Here is a 24436-nt window from a genome sequence, read left to right as displayed (position 1 = left end):
AGACTTTGACTGAGTGGGCAGAAATTCACTATATACACCTAATCTTCAATGCAAAAGATAGTTCTTCCTTCAAGTCAGCAGCTTGGAATAAGGAGTACAACCCCAACCTCTGCTTTATCACACAAGACAACAATGGATGACCGTTACCTACATCGAGAAGAGTTCTCTCCAACTTTCCATGAAGCCAACATAGACCAATTATATTAGAAGTAGGCTTACAAGTTCCCTCTGTCAGATCCTCCCAACATCCCCACTGGAACTTCCAGAAAGCTGACTGGGGCACATCGGTTACCTATCTAGACAAATATGCCTGTTGGATTCTGCCAACAAGCAATAATTACAAGAGATTCATGGGAGCTCTGTTGGCTGTAGATAAGAAGCCCATACCAAGAGACTTCCACAAGAGGCTTTCCTGGATGGAACGATGATAGCAGAAACCTGTATCAAGAATACCTATAGTGTGGTGACTCTGATATTGGAGATGAACTCATTCACAAGCCTTGATGCCAACCGACAGAAGAAATGGACTGAGATAGATAGTAGAAAGACTCACTTTTTGGCATTCCAGTAAGAAGGCGTAGAGCTTCTAAGAAAACTAGGTAGTGGCACCCTGACTGTCTGGGAACAATCAGCTGTTTCTCAAAACCAATACACATCACACATAGTCAATATATCAAGATATACTGTGAAGGACAAACAGCACACTATTCAAATAAAAAGAGAACTTACACATTCGAAGAATAGTAGACCGTCAGATCCTTAATATTTGCTACCTTTCACTTTTGAAGATATTAACATTGCTTTAATGGATATGAAACCAGCCAAGGCTCCAGGTTTCAATGGTATTCATCCTGACTTCAGCAGGAAGTCAGGACAAAAAACTCGACAGTGGTTGGCTTGTTTCTTCTTTGACTTCCTCCAGACTAGTAGACTTCCAAAAGAGTTTAAGAGAATAAAAATTATCCCTATCTTAAAACTGGAGAAAACTAAGAACAAACCATAACATTACTGACCATTTGCCCTGCTTAGTTGCTATTATAAGTTCCTAGAAAGGCTCATTTCAATAGAATTGCCCCAAAAATAATGGAACAAGTCCCAGTGGGACAGGCTGGATTTAGACATAAATGAAGCTGCTGTGGATCAGGCTTTGTCACTCACCACACTCATAAAAGCAAACTACCAACAATGCCTGAAAAAGCTATATCTTTTGTAGATCTTACTGCAGCTTATGATACAGTCTGGAGGCAAAGTGCAATTATAAGTTATTCTGTACAGTCCCATGCAGAACAACAGCTAAACTAATTGAAAATATGCTAAGCAGCTGCCTGTTCCAAGTGGTTATGGACGAGAACAGAAGTAAACAAAGAACACTGGATAATGGATTACTACAAGAGTCAGTCTTGGTTCTCCTCCTTTTTAACTTATACATTGCAGACTTGCCTACTACAGCCTCCATGAAGTTTTGTTATGCTGATGATGTTGCTCTAGCACCAAAAACACCAACTTTACTGCAATGGAAGACGTACTAACAAATGATCTTGAAATCCTAGTTACATACTTCTGCAAATGGAAATTATACTCAAACCCTAGTAAAACAGAAGTTTCATGCTTCCATTTGAACAATAATCGGGCTAACAAAGATTCAATCCTTTAAACCACATCTCATTAATATAGCATCCAAGTTAAAAACATGAAACAACATACTGCAAAAACTCTGCAGAACAACCTTGGGATATCTCAGCAGCAATGCTTTGCTGCATTGCTCTTGGTCTCGTTTACTCTACAGCTGAATACTGCTTACCTGTATGGCTGAACAGCACCCATATGTACTTGGTCGATGCTCAGCTTAACACCACTGTGTGCCTCATTTCTAGAACTGTGAAATCGACTCCTCCAAGCTACTGGTTCCTAGTGCTAAGTTACATCCCACTTCCACATCTCTTCAGATCCAACATTTTTCTACTTGGATATATCAAAATCCTGGAAATCCAAGATCTCCCAATCCATGAAGACATCCCACTCCTAGAAATAAATAGGCTGAAGTTAATGCATTTTCCAGTCCTAACAGCAAAAAATCTTGCAGAGACAAATTTTAACATGAAGGAGAAGTGGAAAGTCCTGGTGTAATACTTCAACAGGAGACTTCCATGATTTAGTAGACCCAATCCAGATGCTTTCAGGTTTTGACCTATCACAGAAAACTTGGTCTATCCTTAACAGAATTCACACCAATCATGACAGATGTGCAGACCACATTTATAAATGGAGCATGATTGCCTCATCCAGGTGAGAATGTGCTCAACGTGCATACCAGGGAAACCTGTTATATTTCATCCATGCTACACCAAGTGCAATTGATGGATAAGCAACCTAGACATACAGCTGTAGTCTATTCCTGAGTGTCTTCTTTATGACTGTTTTATATCATGTTTAAGTATTTTGTCTATTTCATACTAAATGGTTATATATATACTAAAGATGATTGTAATGTAACTTTTCATGTGTGAACCATACGCTAAACAAATAAATAAATAGTACTTCCATGGAGTCATGACACTCATTGGGATAGGCCCATCCTAGGTAGGTCTATCATGCCACTCCTTAAACTTATTCACTATTCTTGCTCTCATGGCTTCCTTTCTCAACTTCCACAGATGGTCATTGTTCTCACTTCTTTCTCTTGTTCTACCATAATGGCTCAGTCATATCACCTCTTCTTCTATCTACCAAACTTCACAGGCCACATTCTGTCATTCTATCCTCATAACAAACATTATACAGTCCTGATATCATTTTTGTTATCCACCTCTACACTCTCTTCAAGGTTAATTTATCTCTTTCAAATTCTAGAGACCAAATCTGAGCACAGTAGTCCTGGTTTGGGTCTGATGTGCGCTTTATACGATGGAATCACAACACTTCTATTTCTGCTGGTCATCATTCTTCTCAGTATTGCAGCAGTCTTCTTGGTTCACTGCCTTTGCAATATATGCCTTAAATTCTGTCAATCATCATCATCATGCCAAGGTCCCTTGCTAACCCCCATTTCCTCTAGTACAGTTCTTCCAACAGAGTATGCAGCCTCTTATCATTGTATTGCAAACTTCAAGATATTACATTTAGCTATGCTGACATCTCCCCATTCATTTTCCAGCATATTCAGATCCTCCTGAAGGGCTACCACATCTAAACTATTAATAATAACCCTCCCCAACTTGCGAAGAACAGAATATTCCTCTCCATTCCATTGACAATGTCATTGATATAATGGTTAAACAATACAGATCTAGTAATGAGCCTTGTGGAACTTCTGTCGTAATCTTCTGCTTCCTTGATACCACTTGTTCATACACAACTTCCTTTGGGATGTGTACATTGCTATGCACTTCAGAAAGAGTTGCTATCCTGACTAATTTCAACCTTTATTGAGGTTTTATCGGCGTGAGCTAGAGCCAGAAAGATATCGAGGTTAAATCACTGCAGAAGTCATATCTGTATACAATAGTTAAATTATATATCACCATTTTATTTAAATACTCTGAGTCAGAGATGGCTGTTCAGTTGCAAACTTGCTCATAATTGGGTAAAGTATTAAAACAAGAATATAATTTGTCTTATAATTTATTTATTAATGAATGGAAAAAAATTTTCTACAGCTTTCTCTGAACTAGAGTGTGTTAATATGCCATTTTACTACTTGTATATGGAAATTATATGAGACTTCATCAGTAGTGCACTACTGATTTAATCTTGGAGGGGTGGGGGGTAGTTGAGTAGACGATTTGAGAATACACACTACGCATTGCATATGACCTATGACTAAGCATCTGTAATGATCGCTAATTCATAAGTAGTATAGAAATAAAAGACATGACACAACATAAATTTAAAAAAATGAATTTTAATTAGGAAAAGATTTTTGGAAAATTTTCTAGTGTTCCCTTTTTCTTTGGGGACTAGGGCCCCTTGGCCCCCCCGTGGATGCACCACTGGACCTCATTAAGGTTGAAACAGGTCTGGGTGATGACTCTTTTCATAATATATTACATATACATCCAAAAGAAAGTGCACTGTGTGTTATGGTATTCTCACATAATGTAAGGTCAGCAGCCTCTATATGCAATTCAAAGAAAAGCAAAACAGAAACAGGAGTTTGTGGGAGGGAGGGGATACAAATGACTTAAATAGTTGAAAGTCTTTTTAACTTGGTTAGATTATAAATTAAAAAGTATACCAAGAAATTATATCTGTGCGGTTAGCCTAGTGGCTGTGCGCTTCGCAACCATATGCCTGAGAAAGGAGTGTCCTAGGTTCGATTCCTGTTGGTGATGTGAGGAGCTGAAGGATCTTCCTCAGCCATAGCCAAGTTAGCTGGTCTTGGGCATGGACAGTAGGGTTTTTTCCTCAGTTTATCCTGGGGGGTTGTTGTGTCCTGCAAAGCAGGTAAACCGGCCTTGAGAACTCAACACTACAGGACATAGGATACACCAGGGTGTAGGGGCTGACCACCTTATCCTGTGAACGGTTTGAGGTCCAATGATTAATAAACCCTCGACACTGCAAGGTAAAAGAGGGTATAAAGAAGATGAGAAATTATATTATTATTATTATTATTATTACGGGCAACTCCAAGGAATCCTTAGACTCATCGAGGGAGGCACTAAACATCATGTCAAGAACAAGTATTAAGCATCTGCACAGTATCTATCATACTTTGCTTTGAACTCATTTACAGTTATGGCATGCACAACAAACTCAGGCAGTTTATTCCACTCATTCACCACTCTCCAAGTTAAAAACCTAGTTCTAGCACCCTTGCTAACTACACTCTTGCTTAGTTTCCATGGATGGCCTCTAGTTCTCCCACCACCAGACCTGTTCTGAAAAATTTCCTCTGAATTAATATTTTAAAAACCCTTCAGTAATTTGAATGTCTCAATCATATCACTCCTTTTCCACCTATCAACCAATTTCTGTAATCCACAGATCTTCAACCTGTTCTTGTAAGGTTCATTCCATAGACCAGCTATCATCTTGGTTACTCGCCTCTGGATCCTCTCTACCTCCTCCCCATCAAGAAGAAACCCTGGTGCCCAGATCTAGGCACAGTAGTCAAGATGGGGTCTTATCAAGGCTCGATAAAGAGGCACAATAACTTGCTTGTCTCTGCTCGTCAAAGTATTCTTCAGTAACCAAGTGAGCTGATTTAGCCATTTTTGCAATGTGCCCCTTAAACTTCAACTCCCTATCCACCAACATTCCCAAATCCTTGGCCTCGTCAATCTCCTGGAGTACAGTTCCACCAATGTGGCATACTGCTGCTAATCTTTTCATCCCAAAATGCATAACCTTGCACTTTGCCACATTAAACTGACATCCATTCTCCTTGCCCAGTCTGCCAATCTATCCAAATCATCCTGCAAAATTTTGACATCATGTGTATTCACTATTGCTCTACCCAACTTTGCATCATTTGCAAATAAATGAACAGTTCCTCTCATATCCTTGCCTATATCATTAATGAACAAATTAAATAGCAGTGGGCCAAGAACAGAAACCTGCGGTACACCACTAGTTATAGGCCTTCTTTTGGACTCTACTCCTGAATAAACTACTCTCCGATATCTCTCCATCAACTACCCTCCTATATTCTTAATTTAATCCTTTATCCGAGTATAAGCAAACAAAGTTTGCATATAAAGTATCTCCACAACTGGGCTACTTGTGTATAGAGGCTAATGACTTAATATCACTTTGCCTTAGTATCCAATAATGCAAAGCAAACCCCCGTTTAGACATGTATAATACTATGCATTAGGAGAAGGGCCACTACCCATACCAGTTTTGACCTTTATTGTCTCATCAGTGGGAGCCAGACCCAGAACAGATACCCACGGTTGAAGTAATACAGAAATCATATATTTCCCATATACAAGTAGTGAAAAGGCGTATCACATTATTGAAGTACTCTGGATCAGAGATAGACATTGAATGTTTTTTCACTTGGCTAGACAATACATTAAAGATGCTAAGAAATTATATTCTTTGTGTAATCCTTGATTCAGGTGTAAGCAAGCAGCATTTGCATGTGAAGTATCTTCATGACTGGGCTACTTGTATATGGAAACCATGACTTCTGTATTACTTCAGCCTTCTTCTAGGTCTGGCAAGCAGTCCTTTCAATATTACTTAACATCATGGGAAAGACCAGGCATCAAAATTAGTGGTACTTGTGGGCACAGATGTCTTAGTTGGGGAGAAAAGAAATATTGATAGAGACTAGAAGTTGATGCAGCAGGTAAAGAAGAATAGTGTTGTTGTGAAAGCCGTAGTCGTGTTGTCCAGATATGACAACAGTGAATTGAGAAGGAGAGCAGATATAATGAATAGTAAGATGGCTGAGTTGTGTGAGGCAAAGGCAGAGGGTTCAATTTGCAAATCTGTGGAGTGAATTTGAAGGGAAAATGGAATGGTTTAAAGCTGATGGATTACATTTGAATGGGTTTGGCATTGGGCATTTAGAAAGTATTTTCTGAGAAGAAACAGAGTCAAGAAGTTAATGAAGGAAGCGATCAGAGTCTACATGTGAAGCAGGATAGCACAAATAAATGGATTGTATGATAGGAGGAAGATGGGTATGAGGTTGAAGATGTGGTTGCAGCAACACAAGATGATGGAATACATAAAGGTGAGGATGAGACAGGTAGGAATGGAAATCAGAGTCAGAATTAGGAATGAAAGTGGTCAGACCAAAGTGAGAGAGAGAGAGAGGTGTGGTATAGCAGCTAGAATAGAGAATGTTGGTGCTGGCAGAATGGCCTCAAACACACATGGATTGTTATATTTATACATAAATGTAAGAAGTATTCAAAACAAGAGAGCTAAGTTTGTTGCACTGATTGAAACAGTATGCTCAAAGATAATTGGGATAAGTGAAACTTAGTTGTCTGAGGAGGATGCGATGTCGGGAATAGAATTAGGATATATAACTTTACGGAAGGATAGAAATGCGAAAAGGGGAAATGCTGATAATTACAGGAGAGTTGTGTCTGCAAAGTGTGGAAGTTGATAGTACATGTACAGATTTTGTATCTGTGTGGTGTGAAGTTGAAATAAACAGATTAGCATATCTAATAGGATGCTGTTATAGGCCAGGGAATACAGATTGTGAAATATTTTGGCAAATTAGTTTGGCATGTAAAAAGAAGGTGATCCTGATGGGAGACTTACAGAAATATAGAATGGGAGTAGGAGAGTGAGTTTGTGGAATTTCTGAGAGATAAGTATCTTAAGCAGCATGTGATTGAAGCAACTAGAGGCTTGAATGTTTTGGATTTGGTGATAACTTCACAAGATGTAGTTGTTAATCAACTGTTGACACTGCTGTCAGTTGGTGAAAGTGATCATGAAGTTCTTGTTTGGGAAGATGAAACAAGAAACGATTACTTCCAAAAATGGATACATCTGGAAGTATAAAGCAGGCGATCATACGAACCTCTATAGTCATTTAGCATCAGTACATTGGGTAGATGAGCTGAGCGGAAAAGATGTTGACAGTGCATCTAAACTCACAAGATAGTATCTGACAAAAGAAATGTATGACTGCATACCAAGGGTTAAGCGAGTAAACAGAGTAGAAGTAACATGGATGAACAGTGAAATCAAGCAAGCTGTACTGGAAAAGAAAATGTTATGGAGGCAGTACTTCATGGATCAGATCTATGAAGAGCATAAAGCACAGGCTAGAAGGTGACGAGCATGATAAAGAAAGAAAAGGTGCAGTATGAGAAGAGATTGGCTGATCAAGCCAAGGTTAACTCGAGGGAATTTTTCTGCTATATGGCAAGCAAGAGGAAGGAGAATTATGGCAGATTAACACTGGTGGATAGTCATGGCAGCAGATTAACAGCTGCAAAGGATATAGGGGAATTATTGAACAATCACTTTATCAGCATATATCACACTGGTGTAAATGACACCATGCAATCTATAGAAGAAAGGCAAGTAGTAGAGGAATTGGAACTGAAAGAATCAGAGGTGTTTCATATGTTGGTTGGGTTGGATGTTAATGAGGCTGTGGGAATGGATTATATATTACTATGTATTCTTAAGGAATGTGCACCACAGTTAGCTATGCCCTTGACCTGGTTATTTAATAAAAGTCTAGCAGTGGGTAGGGTTCCTAAGGAGTGGAAAGAACGCAAAATAGTACCACTCCATAAGCATGTTCTAAGACAGAAGTCTCTAGCTATAGGCCAGTCTGTATAACTGCAGTTGGGGTCATGGTGTTGGAGATATTGGTAAGGAATAGAGTACAGAATTGGGTTGATGGACATAACATTCTTTATGATGGTCAGCATGGATTTGTAAAGGGTTGGTCCTGTTTTAGTAATTTACTTGCATTTTATGATAAGATGACAAGTGTGTTAGATAAGGGAAAATCACATAGAGTGATATTCTTGGACTTTGCAAAAGCATTTGATAGAGTACCACATGATAAGTTGATGTACAAACTGCAGAGGATGGGAATAGATAGTATATTTTTTAGATAATCGGAGATTGGCTCTCTGAACAATACCAGCAGGTTGTGTATGATGGAGCAGTGGCATGCCTCTGGGTTCTGTTCTTGGGCCCCTTGCTGTTTAACTTGTTTGTAAACGATATATCATTTGGACTGACTGAGGATCTTCAGTTGTTTGCTAATGATGCAAAGTTGGCAAGAATTATAATTAGCACTGTTGATATTAATTTCTTTCAGGAAAATTTGAATAGACTTTTTACTTGGACAAAGGAGTGAGGTTGTAGTTTTAATATCAATAAGTACAAGGTGTTTCATTTTGGAGTGTAGAAATATAAGGCTGTGTACAATATTGATGGTGCCGTACTGCAGGAAGTAGATGAGATTTGAGATTTCGGAGCGATAGTTGACAGCAGCCTGAAGTTTAGAGGGTATGTTGCTAGTGTTGCAAACACTGCACATCGTAGTGCTGCTGTGAGAAGTAGTACTTTAACATGTAGGGATAAGGAAGTGGTTGTGTCACTGTATAAGGCATTGGTCAGACCACATTTGAACTGTTGTGCTCAGATCTGGTCACCTAGTTTTCAGTGTGATGTGGAGACATTGGAGAGGGTCCAGAGATGAGTGGCTAAGACAATGTTCAGACTTTGGAGAGCTGGCGATGGAGAAAGAGAGAGATAGGTTGAAGAAATGTGGATTGCAGAGTTTGGTGGATAGGAGGAAAAGAGATGATATGATAGAAACATTTAAGTTAGTGAGATGATTTTATTAGATTAATCCAGAGGGGATTATAGAAAGAGTAAAGGGAAGAACCAGAGGTCATCCCTGGAAATTATGTAAAAGTGTTGTGAAGAGTGGATTTTTCACATAGAGAATTGTCAGTGAATGGAACACATTACCAGAATGTGTTGTTAATGCAAGGAGTGTTAAAGATTTTAAGATTCTATATGATAAATATATTGTCAGTTAATGAACCTCGCACAATGAGTCTACTGACTCCATGGAGGGTGTAATAATTATTATTCTACATGTCAAAAAAGGGAGGATGCTTTGCATTAAAGGACACTAAGGCAAGCAATGTGAAGTCACTGTATACAAGTAGCCCAGTCGTGAAGATACTTCATGCACTAACTTTTTTTGTTTATATTTGGATAAAGGTTAAACCAAGAATATAGCTTCTTGGCATCTTTGACTTAAATATTGATATAATATGAGAAAGGATATTAAAGAATTGCTGGATGAAACAAGCATGAAAAGTGAAAATTATTAGTCTCTTACCAAGATATGCTAGTACTAAATTCAGAAGAAAGATTTTGATGACAAATCATTCGTTGCACACTGTGTAGAAGAAATGAATGCAAGTTTTGGATATGTAGAGTGAGTTTTAAAGGAAGACCAAATTTATATAAGAGTGATGGCATACACTTGAATGCTTTTGGTATCAAGTCCAGATAAATTATTTATTTGTATGAGACCTAATAGAGAAATTCGTGGAAAGTAGATCATGAGGAGTACTGGCGAAAATCTGTGCATAAGAATGACTAAGATATGCAACTTTGTTAATGATATTGAATGGGCTTAATCAGTGAAGGGATTACGATGAAAGGATCAGTGTGTGTGTGCTCTTCTGATTAAGATTTACGTACTATGTTTAACAACATCTGCTTAGTTGAGGCATTAGATTAGGATGCTCATTCTTGTCTCTTATATATTTCTCAAAATAATTTTAAAAAAATGGGACATAAACTGTCAAGAGGGAAGTTCAGATTTCCTCAGGAAAAAATAAATAAAAAAATTTCAACAACAGAAATTTAAGGTCTTTTTTTTTTTTGCCTATTACGATGCTTTAATGTCAAGTAGTTGAATATTTGAAGTAGCAGCTAATTAAGGGTTAAATTGATAAATAGTAAATAAAACAAAAAATAGATGATTTTTTAATAGAAAAATGAATTTTCCACAAAACACATAACAGGTATACCTCAAAATGTGCCCAGTCATTGCACCTGAAATCCTAACAGTTTCTGACGTGTCCTTGTTTCTTATATGCTTCTCAAAATAATGTATCTTTTTGACACACACACACACACACAGTCGGGTCTCTTTTTATGTGGTAGATACGTTCCACAGAAAACTGCATATTAAAAATCGCACAAAAAAGACAACTTACGTTGAAAAATTAGGGAAACGTTTTACAATTTTCTAAAACCGCATAAAACTGAAGCAATGAATTAAAATACACTTAATTGCATAAAAAGTTTATAAAAATTCAGGAAAATAAGAATGCCTAAGTTTGTTTTAAAGGTTTATTCATTTAATTTTATTGAAAAGTAACATTTTTCTTTTTTTTTGCATTTTTCCATCAGAATTATCGTCACTATTAGACAATATTCGGCAACGCTTGCGAAATCACTTTCATCACCAGAAGATATAATCAGCGCATCAGATCTGTATGGTAAAGGCAATGGTTCTTCACAAACAGAATTAGCTTCACCTTCGTTCTGTGCTGATTTTTTTCTTCTGACAATGTAATCAGTGATTACATTGCGATGATGATTTTACTAATTTTTTAATACAGCTCGCGATATCCAGACATACAGTTCTTCAGGTCACGTTGGAATTTAAAGACTCGTTCAGAATTTATGTCATGAACAAGAAAATTATTTTCCAATGTATCTAAATCTTCTCCACCAATTTCATTGCCAAAGTAATGATTTCACCTGATAATGTAGATGTCTGGATGGTTGCAATGTTTGCAACACATCCAGGTCGAGCTGCTTTCCAGCAGGCATTTAAAGTTTGTGGTCTTATTTCAGCGATAGCAGATGTAACATGATTTAAGCAGTCCAAAATAGAAATTTTTTTCCAAACGTCAGTTACTGTTAATGATTCATTTTCTAGTTTATCCAATATAAATTGAAAAGTGTGCTTAATGTAATATTTTTTAAAAGTAGCAATTATGCCTTCATTTAATGACTGAATAATGTTTGTGGTAGATTCGTTCTTTTTATGTGGTAGATACGTTCCACAGAAAACCGCATATTAAAAATCGCACAAAAAAGACCTAACTTAGGTTGAAAAATTAGGGAAACGTTTCATAATTTTCTAAAACCGTATAAAACCGAAGCAATGAATTAAAATAAACTTAAAATCGCATAAAAAAAAGTTTATAAAAATTCAGGAAATAAGAATGCCTAAGTTTGTTTTAAAGGTTTAAAATGAACATATTGGGTAGAAAAAACACTACCTGCACGTTTGGATGTTCTAAATGCGGATGACTTGGTGCATTGTCAACAGTTAATAAAACTTTAAAATTGAGAGCTTTTTGCTTCATATATGTTTCCACTTTTGGTACAAAGCAGTTGTTTAACCATTCAGTAAATACAGCAGTTGTTATCCAGGCCTTTGTATTAGCCATCCAATATACCGGCAGCTATTTTAGATCTTTGCCTTTTAGAGCACGTCAGCTTAGAGATCGATTTACTAGGAGGGGTGTCAACATACGATCCCCTGATGCATTGCTACAAAGTAACACCATTACTCGATCTTTGCTTGCTTTTTTCTCTGACTTTGTGATGCAAGTTCAACTAAGCATTTTCTTCCAAAACAATCCTGTTTCGTCAATGTTAAACACTTGATCAGGACAATATCCAATATCTTCAATAGTTTTGACCAACTTCTCTTGAAAATGTTTGGCTGCTGTGACCTCGCCTGTAATCTTCACGTTATGAAATGCATTCCTTTTTAAAAACCCGGTTAGCCATCCTTTGCTAGCCGAAAATTCTTTATCAGCCTGGGAAGAGGAAGTAGATGCTCTAATTGCTCCATCTATTCATAAAACCGAAGAGCTTTTTATTTAATTAAATAACCACTTATAGGAATTCTTATTTGAGTTAATTCTTCAATCCAAATTACGAGTGCTCATTCTGTTTTTTTCTAATAAAGCATCTCTTGAGTATGATGATAATTTGGCACTTAGTTTTGTGCCAAAAATTACAGATTTTCTTATTGTGACTTCATTCTTTTTAATTGCTCTTATAGTAGATTCGCCTAAATTGAAATGTTTACCAATCGCCGTAGATCCCTCTCCTTTTGCTAAGTGATCTAAAATTGCAATTTTCATTTCCAAAGAAATTGCTTTTCTTTGGTGTTTTTTTTTTTTATCTCCATTGGACCAAATTAAATCTTTAAAATAAAAATTAGCAAAATTTAGACTTATGATTATGAAAAGACAGACACAAACTTACTTGCATGCAAAATTAAACTTCACGGACACTCACGGCTTACTTATTAATAATGTTACACCAGAATGTGCTGCAACACACTGTTCACTATGTACAACGGTACATAACTTTTGAAGTTATGCACCACATAACTTCAAAACCGCATAAAAAGAGACCCAAGTGTGTATATATGTATTTTTTTTCATTATGCACAAACTTGTAAAATCATCTTTCATTACTTTGACATAGGTTGTTATAATTATCATTGATTTTACTGTGTCATTATGCAATAAATTTTTCTCCTTTCTCCAATAAATTTGCTCCCTGATAAATCACTAAAGAAAAAACACTCCATTCATTCATTATAGACGAAGCCCTTCAGTTGGAAAAACCTGGGTTCGATTCCCTTCAGTGACATGAGGAACATTCATCTGCTCTCTTTTGATGAAAGTTTAGTTAGTAGGTCTCATATGGAGGTAGGGGATTTTTGTCCATCAGAACAGGCAAACTGGCCCCATGAACATATGCATCTACAGACATAGGACACATTGGGAGGCATAGGGCTAACCACCTTATCCTTGAGTTGTAGTTGCAAGACTAAAAACCTTGACACCATAAAGGTAGAAGAGGAAGAGTAAGAAAGAAAAGAATTAATTGAATTTTTCTTGATGTATGACATGTGCTAATGTGGACACTGAATTTATTATTATTATTACATGACACCTCCATGGAGTCCAAGGATTCATCACGGGAGGACACTCTTCCTCGCCATATACATCTCACCCTCTTCACTACTACTTAATTCTCCTGCTACCACACTACTATCATCATGATTGCCAAGATATAATTATAGTTGTTAAACAGATGGTGACATTTTTCCACTGAACAATTTTATTTAGTTCTGCCTAGGGTATAGAATTAAGTAGTTCAAAAGGATGAAAAGAAGCCCTTCTTATTTGTGTTGTATTACAGAATTCATCTACATAAAACTTACGTTGTGAATGCATCATAAAACTGTCAATCAAATTATGCAATAACACTTCAATAGCAGCAGGTAAATATACTTCATTTTGTTTCATTTTAATTTTGCCAATAAAGATTTCAATCTCAGCTCTGATTTCAAATACCAATGCATCTTTTAGTTCCCTGAATTGTAGGTGAAAAGTGTTTACATTGACTATGTAAGAAAGGTATTAATAATAAGAGAAATTAAAGAAATTGATAATTTATCGATGAAAGAAAGATATGATTTAAGTCCTTTAAAAAAAATAAAAAACAGTCTCTTGTTCTCTTTATCTTGGGTGGTTAGCTGTCTGCACTTAAAACAAATAAACAAAAAACCAAGCATTTTGATAATAGAATTAAATTCATACATGACTTAATAGAAGATAATACTTGCTCCTTCATATAACAGTATTTCTTTCATGGATGTTATATGAAAACATTTCATACTTGAAATGAGATGTTGAAAAATGGGACATATTGCAAAAGCAATCTGCAAGTTGTTCACCTGGAACATGACCACAGAAGTGAGTATACAAAAAAGACTGGAGATAACTAATGTATCTATACAAATACCAGTAGTATCAGTAATAAATAGTTTATTGCGTTGGTGTATACATCGTGGCTTCTGATTATAGCCATTGAGACCTGGTTCTCAGAAACAGACACTTAGCTATCAGTGAGTGTAAAGGGTACAGTATTTTTTTTTTTAAGAAGAACAGACAAAGGAGAAGAGAAAGCTAATGATATCAAATGATTTGAGTCCAGTCAAGGTAGAAAGCAATATTAATAAGTCATCCCTGTGAGATTCATTAGAATAACATAAGTGTGGCAATATATGATATTAATTGAAGAAGTACAACTCCATCTGTAACTATTAGTTAAAAGAAATATATATACATATATGTATATTAATACGAATGATTATCCATTGTATTTGCTCGGTATTGAAGATATGTTCATATTTTTTACTGACTTAATTCCGAGAATTAGACAAACAATTAATTTTTATTTAACACACATGTTTCGTTGGACAGCTGACTTCTTCAGGCATGAGAACATTGAAAATAAACATAAAAAACACCACAAAGAAACATTGTACCACTACAAAATTGACTATAAACTATAGTTAAGTTTGAACTGAAGCTACAGTCCAGGCTAAAATTCTGTTGTTAGGCATCTACGAGCATCTTTTGAACTGGATGTAATGAAACTTGAAGGCCAATTTGGTGAAGTCTCTCATTTCTTTTAGACACACACCTATAACACATTGAATGGAAATTCTAGAAATCTCTTCTAGAGGAGAATTTGGGTGCAGGTCATTATTATTTTATCAATGGAGGATAACGGTAGCTCTGATAAATGACACATTGTTATTTGGACCAGAAGTAAAACATAATTTATGTTCACGATGAGCCATCACCATCCTTTTCAGAACTACAGCATTTTTAAATGCTGTAGTTCTGAAAAGGATGGTGATGTGATGAAGCATTGATGTATTTTCATGTATGTGTTGCTTTTCTGTAAACATTAGATTGTTGTAAATTGAGGACATCCACAAATGAGAGTAACTTTTTTTTTTCTGACTTGAAGTGTGAATTTAATTCTTGTGTACTGAATTAATTCTCTTCAGAAATTCATGAAACTCCAACAAAGAAGTTCCAGACAACAAATACATGATCAACATATATGTACCAAATACAAGGCTTTTGATAAAAAAAAATATTTAGAATGGGTTGTTCAAGATGTTCCCTGTGAGTTGGCAAGAGTTGGAAAAATAAGAGATGCTGTAGCAGTTCCTTCTGTCTGTTTATAAAATTTGTTTTGACAAGAAAAATTAATGGCATTTATGACAAAGTTGAATAATCTTACAATATCAGAAAGAAAGTCATTATGTAATAATTATATTGTATCAGCCAGATGGATGTTTGTGAACAGTGAAGTTATATCAAAACTTATTAAAAAATCTGGTGACTGTAAAGATATTCCTGGGACTTTTTTCTTGAAATTCTATTTTTAATAAAGGAAAAAGAATTTTCAGTAAATGAGAGAAGTATTATATAACTTCAAGATTATATCCTACTTCATGAGTCTGATAAGTGTGGTTTGGCTAGCCACGCTTTATCAACTAGGCATAGAATTTTCTGGAATAAAACTAAAGTTCAACACTGAAGTTATTTTTTTTATTTAAAAGACTATATTGTGTCTAATAAATTGGAGTTATACTCCTGCAATTAATATCATATATTGTCACGCTTGCTTTGATTTTTCAAGTATTGTTCTAATTTCTCTCTTCATTATGCAGTGATAATGACTTAGCCAGAAATTATCTAGTTATTAAACAAATGTCATCCATATATAATTTTTGCAGTTGATTATTTTGGCTGTTACAAACAGTTAACCTTTCTGTCATATGGTGTCATAAACTGATGTGTGCACGAAGGCGGTACATGTTTTTAAACCCTTTTGGTATCCAGCTACTGTGTGTCTTGTCATAGCTTGGACATGGTTGCAGCTACTTTTGCCAGGTTTAACTTTCTTACCTGGGTTGCTCCGTCACTGGGTAAGATGGCTTCTATTTTTGTAGAAATGCTTAACCTGGTGTTAGTAAGGTGGGGGGTGTCACAGACCCCAAAGATATAGAAAGAAATAACTGTGTCATCGCCACCTTACTAATGATTACTAATGACACTAATGATTACTGCCCTACAGAACAATACTATAGGGCAGTAATCATTAGGATCATCAGTTGACTTATTGGATTGTGGTAACTCTATTTATCTTTGATTCATGCAAGTTTTGGGAATCATTCATTATTTATGATTGAGAAGAAAAATTTAGATAGCCATGATTTTGCTCTTATGCTAAGATAAGAAAGTCTCGAAAGATGCCATCATTGCCAGGAGCTTTAGACCTGTTTTAGTTATAGGGTTGCTTCAATTTCATCTAGAGTTACTGGATTGGAGTTTGCTGTAGATGTAGGACATGATGAGAAAACCTTTTTTGTAAAGATGGTGGATCTAATTTTTGGTATCCGTGATAATTTTGTGCTGAGATTTTTGCAATGCTGTTAGGGTTTATGACTTACAACTTGATGTGGTAAAGTTGAGGTTAATTTCTTCATGCCAGCAAACCCTTCTACCATTAGGCAAGGACCTTAAGAAGGCAAAAGCAGTGCCTTGATGGTTCTGTCTAGAAGGTTCATACTCTGCCAGAATACTACTTTCAGTTGGTCAGCATGGTGTATAGATTTTTCTGAATATTCTTGGGATGTGTTTCTTTAAGAAATTTAGTGAATTTTTCATAGTTATCAACTGTAGGTGGAATTATGTTGATGTTATTTTCAATGAATTCAGTAAATTTTAGCCAGTTTGCTTTCTTGAGATTACATTGGAGTGTTGGGAAGCTGTTTATTCTGGAGATTCAGTCCTACAATAATTAGGTGGTGTCTGTGTTGGCTATGGGAAAAAGAAGATATTACTTGATAGATTGAGATAAGAGGAGTTCCTTTAATATGAGTGGTGGTAAAGCAGAGGTCATGGGTTGCCTGTGATCTCAAGTTCTGGATTGAAGGTTCTGGGTTGTTTGTTGTCATAGAGAAAGAGAAGACTGTTAACATTCAGTCTGTCAGTTTCATGACTAGGTTGTTGTCATTATCGTATCCATGTGATGTAGTATGCAAGTTGAAATCCCTAAAGATAGATTGAAAAGTTGTAACCGAATACCAGTGAAAAGGTCACTTCAAATGGTCCAGAGATTCTTTCTAGATTTCCTTTTGCATAGATCGTCAGGCCATGTTTTTCATCAGTGAGAAGAATGTAACTAGGAAATGGTAATATTTCTTTGTGGAGGGTGGTGAGTTTCTTGTAGAGCAACAATGTCTAATTTGTGTCTGGTAAAGATATTATTTAGTACCTCTGATTTTAATCTAGTAAATTCCTAAATCTAGTAAAACCCTAAAATTACTAAAACAAATGCTCTCCACTGGAAAAATAATGGTTCATCGGAATTCATAAAAAAACCAGAACAAGGAAGCTGCAACAAGGATCTGTTCTCGACCCAGCTCTATTCAACCTGTACAGAAGTGACACCTGTCCAACAGCTAATCAAAATATTATCTGTGTTGATGACATAGCAACCACCACTCAAGACAATACCTTCCAAGGCCTTCAAGAAATAATAAGATCTGAGCTCACTAAATTACTTTGAAAGCTGGGGACTATCACCTAATCCCCAGAAAAACAGTTGTTTCAGCTTTCCACTTAAATAACTTCGAGGCTCATTGAAAAAACAAAAAAAAAAAAAACATCTGCAACAGGCTCTAATCTATGAAAGTAACCCTTGTTATCTTAGTGTCATACTTGAGCGCAGTCTAACATACCGATAACATTTGCAAAAAACTAAATTAAAGATATCTGCTAGGAACATCATAAACAAGCTCGTGGGCACAACTAGTAACCCTTTATTTTCTTAATTCGCTACTTATAACTACATACACGATATGGGCAGATGCAAATTTAGCCAGGGCGAATTTATATTAGGGGAAATACTCTTTAGCACATATGTACGTCAGTTGTTTACCGTATAAAGTGTTTATTTTGAAAATTGTCTTTGTTTTCTGCCAGGAAAGCACATTAAAAACCATAAGTTTGTTAATCTCAAGCTGAGCACTTTATTTTCTGGTGAGTTACTTACAGTATGTAATGCTTATTTTTATAGTAATGGCCACTTTTTCAATATGGTTGAAAATGAAATTAGTGAATTAATTGATTGGGAAATAGATTTAAATGAGGAGGAACTGGTACAGTTAATAGATGATGGCAAACCAAATGGCAGGGAAAGTTCTGCCAAAGAAAGATTCTAAAAATTCAGTTTACAGAAATTAGAAGGATTGGAATTGGGCTCTGGAAAATTCACAGGACAACTGGATATTTGATAATAATAAATTTAGTTTAATCCTTTATCCAAGTGTAAGCAAACAAAGTTTGCACCTGAAGTATCTTCAGGACTGAAGCAACTCGTGGTAAAGGTGGACCAAGCTCTCGTCACTCCTTGTCTCAGTATCTTCCATAATGCAAAGCACATCTCCTTGCGGACATGTATAATGTTTTGCATTAAGGGAAGGGCCACTACCCAGACCGGTTTTGATCTTAATTGAATGTTCAAGTATAGGTCAAACTCCAAAAACTCAGCATTGTTCCCTCTCTGTAACAGGGTCACCCTGCCACTGAGAAGAACTCTCAGAATTGGTTGGCTCTACACCGTGGCAGGCTCACCCCCACCACCGAGTAGAGCTGCTCATCCGAGGGATAACAGCAACAGCCATGCCTCAGTTAACTTCATGGGCTACAGCATTGCCATTCATTACCCCCCCCCCACACACACACACACATACACCCAGAACCTGGGTGACAGCAACAGCCGAGCCTCAGTTAAAACTTCATGGACTACAGCATTACCATTCATCACCCAAGCTTCCAACCGGTTTTGACCTTTATCGAGGTCTCGTCAGTGGGAGCCAGACCTAGAAGTGGTGATACTGAAGCAGAAGCAATGGAGAAGTCATATTTGCCTATACGAGTTGCCAAAAAATGTACCACTTTATTATTAAATTACTCTTAGAAAGGGATTGGAGGTTTTCCCCCACTTGGTTACACTATAATAAATTTTATTTAATCCTTTATCCAAGTGTAAACAAACAAAGTTTGGAGATACTGAGACAAGAAGTGATGAGAGCTTGGTTCACCTTTACCATGAGTTGCCTCAGTCCTGAAGATACTTCAGGCACAAACTTTGTTTGCTTACACGTGGATAAAGGATTAAACTAAATTTATTATAGTCTAACCAAGTGGAAAAAACTTCCAACCTCTTTATCTAAATCCAGAGTAATTTAATAATAAGGTGGTAAACCTTTTGGCAACTCGTATAGGTAAATATGACTTCTCCATTGCTTCTGCCTTAGTATCACCACTTCTGGGTCTGGCTCCCACTGACGAGACCTCAAAAAAGGTTGAAACGGGCTGGAAGTTTGGGTGATGAACGGCAATGTAGGTATGTAATGGGGGTAATGTAGCCCATTAAGTTTTAACTGAGGCTCGGCTGTTGCCCCTTGGATGAGAAATGAGCAGCTCTGCTCGGTGGTGGGTTGAGCCTGATACTTACTGAAGGGAACAATGCTGAGTTTTTGGAGTTTGACCTGTACTTGAACATTCAATAAAGGTCGAAACCGGTCTGGGTAGTGGCCTTCCCTTAATGCATAGCATTACACATGTCTGCAAGGAGATGTGCTTTGCATTATGGGAGATACTGAGACAAGGAGTGATGAGAGCTTGGTCCTCCTTTACCAAAAGTTGCCTCAGTCCTGAAAATACTTCAGACACAAACTTTGTTTGCTTACACTTGGATAAAGGATTAAACTAAATTTATTATAGTCTAATCAAGTGAAAAAAAAATTGCAGCATAGTGATAAGCAAGGTCTTATTACTGATTTCTTGGTAACTAAACCAGCTGAAGTGTGCAATGAGAATTATACAAATGATGTCCAAGAGATTTCAAGTGATGACGTCGTCTGGCCACTCGTAAATAAAGAACATCTACAAAATGTTAGTTTTGAAGATAGTGATGATGATTAAAATATGCAGCTTATTTTATTTTGCCTAAAACATTTATGCATTATGTGCAGTGAAGTTTACGTACAATTTGTAATTTTTATAAGTTTATACTATGCATTTGTTTCATTTCATAGTTTGTGTTTTCTTAACTTATATGAATTACCGGAATTAAATAAAAATATATTTTTGTTGGATATGTCATTGTTTATATAATTAAAAAAAAAAAAAGATTTTGGAACATAACCCTACTTTTTCTGTGTGATCCGAGTCTGTCATGACGCGATTTATATAACCTGGCATTTCAATGGAACCTAACATCTGCATTATACGAGGGTTACCCATACCTGATTACAGATCCAACTATCAAACCTCTTCGATACCTTTGGAGCTAGCCAAATAGGTTCACTACTGGACAAGGCCACTGTTGCCCTCTTATTATATCTGTGGTGAATTTCACAGTAACCCTTTTGCATGTGTGCAAAAGGGTGACTTTTCACTAGCCTGGTTGGCTGTGTGGTTAGCATACCTGCTCTCCAACCAACAAACAGGTTGCAGGTTCAAATCCCACCTTGGGCATGTTTTTAGGTAGAAGATGAATTTCATCATCCACTGCCCTACTTATTGGAGGTCTGAAATGGCTTGGAAAAGTTCCATGTTTGGTGTCTAGAGCAGGGTTTCTGCATTATGTGAAAATAAACAAAAAAAATACAGAAAAAATATATGAAATTGATAAAAAAATGTATTAAAAAATCCTTAGTCCACTTATGCTTATGGTACAAATGTACTATAGGTTTACTAATAAATTTTCGTGGGTGGGAACCACATAAAAAAAAAAGTGTGGTGCTGTGCGCTATGCATCATATCCTCAGGAACTTGCATTAACTCTCAGATAGTGCCGTTGTTAACTGAACTGTCAATCTGTATATAGTTTTACTCATTAATTATTATTTGACACCTCCAGGGAGTCCAAGGACTCATCGAGGGAGGGTGCCTGCTCTACAACTCTGTCTCCACCATATTTCTTGTATTGTTCTCAATATGCTAAATAAGTCCATATATAAGTTATTATTCCTATCATTATGTCTTCTGCTTGCTTCTCTGGTTTTTTCTCTAAACCAAAGACACTGAAATCATAGAAAAAGTGTAACAGTGGCAATGGGCTGGGCATATTTTGCTCCAATATGAGACCGACAATGAACAAAAGAAGTACTGGATTGAATACCACAGGAAGTAAGACAAGTACAATCACAATAGATAATTATTATTTATTATTATTATTACGTGACACCTCAAGGGAATTCAAAAACTCATCGAGGGAGGGTGCCTACTCTACAACTCTGTCTCCACCATCAATCAAAACTACAATGAACCACAACTACACCAACACCATCTGCCGTAGCCCTCCACTAGTATTTTCACAGACGATCACAAACATCCATGCCCACGGCGGGATTCGAACTCACAGCCTTTTTGCTGGAGAATGGATACGCTAATCACTCAGCTAACCAGGCTGGCAATCAGTTGTCATTAGATTTATAGGCACAGCATGGAGATGAAAAGCCATTTATAGTCTTGGATTCATCTGAGAAATGGCTTCATCTCTCAGTGGATCAGTAGTGGCTAATGATGATACATACATACGCACACACACACTGGGCATAAAGAGTTTAATTATAGCCTTAGGTATTTTTAATTTGCATAATACATTTAAATAGCTGTTTTGTAGTCGACATTTGACCATTATTTGATTGTTTCTTCAGGTCAGTTATATCAGGATGCTGCAAACCTGGCAATTGCATACATGAAAGGGAAGCTTGCCAATCAGTATTGCATATTGGCAGAAGAGTCTTGGGAAGAATCTGATTATAAATAATTTATCAGTTTATGAAATAAAAAATTAAAGAGAAGGAAGAATTACATTATGTTAAATTTATAACTTAACTCTTGATGATTTGGCAGGGGAGGGGGAGAAAAATACTTATTTCCTTTCTTGGTACTTAATTCTGTAATACGATAGACTAGACTATGTCCTTTACATGCTAATTTTTATGGTCATGAACATTTTTTTCTTATTTTCTTGTGCTGTATTATTATATATATTGTGTGTGTGGTGGGAATTGTATTTTATATATATATATAGCTCTCTCTTTTATTTTATTCCTCTCTCTTCTCTGTTGTAATCTGAAACCCAGATTTTATCTTTTTTCTTATTATTGTTGCTTTTTTTTTCTTCTTATACTGCAGAGATAAAGCATTGGATTTCATATATTCTCTGTCACTGTTGAAACATGTGAATCAACTAAAATTCATACATACAGAAAAGTGTCACTTTCACACAAACAAAAAAAACTTACAAACAGGTTAGGCTGCATATACAAATACATGTAATATAATTTTTAAAAAAATTTCATTTTCATTCTTCATGTTATTTTGTTAAAAATTTAACATTCTTTAATAATTTATTATAAATGAAATATAATAAATATTTCATTTATTTTTTTTTATTTTGCTGAATGTGAAGTAAAGTAACAAGTAAAGTTTTTGCATCTGTAGATATGCATTATGGGAAAAATGCAATCACTTTTTATTTATTTATTTTTTTTATACAGTATTCAAATAATTTCCCGCAATAGTCTGTAACCTGATAGAGATGCTTTGAGATGAACCCCTGAAATTGTGTAGACTGATTATTGCTCAGTCTTGGGTTATTTACTTTTAGCTGCTGAATTGTTGAAAATTTCTGCTGTTTAATAGAAATGTACATTTGTATTTTTTTATTTTTTTTTAAATATATTTAGGTATTTCAACATTAGTTTAATATGTAATCTTTAAGTTTTGATTTTATTTGTGATGTAATAGAACTAATTGTAGCCTCCACAGTTGATACAGTAAATCATTACATATAGTGATACAGTGTATGATGTGTTCAGTTTGATAAAACAGAGTTCAAAGTTAGTTATGCATAAATTGTAAGTTGTCTTGCATTAACAATCAACTAACTCGTTTCTTCATATTGTGATTCTGTCATGTTTCTTGTAGTCAAAGCAGTTTAATCTTAATAGATTGTGATTAATAAATAATTAATAGTTCTAGTCATGCGTTATGCCTGTACTTGTGCAAATATTGTACTGTAATAATCAATAATTGGCACATTTAAATAAAGAGATTCTACATGTTTAGATCATTACATATTATGAACTCCACTTCAACTAATTTAAATTATAATCTTTATGAAATAAGTAAAGTTAATAACTTTTACTGTTCTTTTCATGACATATCTGATTATTCTGATACAAGTATTAAAAAATAGGAGCATGAAAATTCATGAATTCACTTTAAAATCTCTTGTTTACAAAACTGTTGGATATAAAGTGAGGAAAAAAATATATATACATACCAGTAAAATTCTGAAATTGTATATAACAATCAGAAATACCACGGATTTAATAACTGAAATCAGTGGTATTTCTTATTGTTATATTATTATTATTATCAGACTTCCATGGAGTTAAATGACTCATCATGGTAGGTCCTCCACCACACACGCACAGCTCATCATACTGTGATTAAATGTATTCAGTGTTCCACACCCACAGCAACTTTCAGACACTATTCCAATCACCTTCCACTCTCCACACAAAAACTCTACTCCTTTCCCCCTTGTTCTCCCCATCTCAACCCATTCTGTGAAAAATTTGATCCACATTAATCTGGTAATAATCCCTTACCAGCTTATGTCTTAATCATGTTGTTCCCATTAAATGTACTCAACCATGTATGTGATTCATGGTGGAGGGCACCTCCCAGTGATGGTCCTGACCATAATCTTTTTCTATACTTCCCATAATCTTTGCTCTACTTCTTACTATCCTGTCTTCCAGACCTCCATCACTGGAATCCAATGCCTTGCACCATGTTTGTAGTGCAGTGCAATCCCTGGACATCAGAAGGAGGGGATCCTAGTAGTCTGACACTACTTTGGCCTCTACTTAGGCAAGATGAAGTCCTGAATAGCCCATCCAGGATATCAATCTGCTAGTGGGCTTACCTTCAAGGGTAAAGGGTAACAGTGTTTCTCCTTCCCT

General features: G+C 36.0%; 1 protein-coding gene across 5 annotated transcripts in view; it reads left to right on the top strand.

Annotated features, from left to right (window-relative positions):
- LOC150102853 (eukaryotic elongation factor 2 kinase-like) overlaps positions 1-23530 on the top strand; it is a 389384-nt gene extending 365854 nt beyond the window's left edge. For 4 of the 5 annotated variants that reach the window (XM_090397538.1, XM_090397535.1, XM_090397537.1 and 1 more), the window contains one exon: positions 22112-23530. In XM_090397538.1, coding sequence (XP_090253664.1) covers positions 22112-22224 — 113 coding nt within the window. In that variant the 3' untranslated portion in view covers positions 22225-23530. The remainder of the gene's footprint in view (positions 1-22111) is intronic. The other variant, XM_090397536.1, reaches the window with a different exon arrangement.
- Positions 23531-24436: the final 906 nt, after the last annotated feature.

The sequence above is a fragment of the Typopeltis vanoorti genome, chromosome 9 (assembly GCF_054136105.1).
Source record: "Typopeltis vanoorti isolate ZY-2024b chromosome 9, IOZ_Tvanoo_1.0, whole genome shotgun sequence".
In the NCBI taxonomy this organism is placed as follows: domain Eukaryota; kingdom Metazoa; phylum Arthropoda; class Arachnida; order Uropygi; family Thelyphonidae; genus Typopeltis; species Typopeltis vanoorti.
Note: the sequence above shows the minus strand (reverse complement) of the source record. Positions and strands in the feature narration are given on the sequence as shown.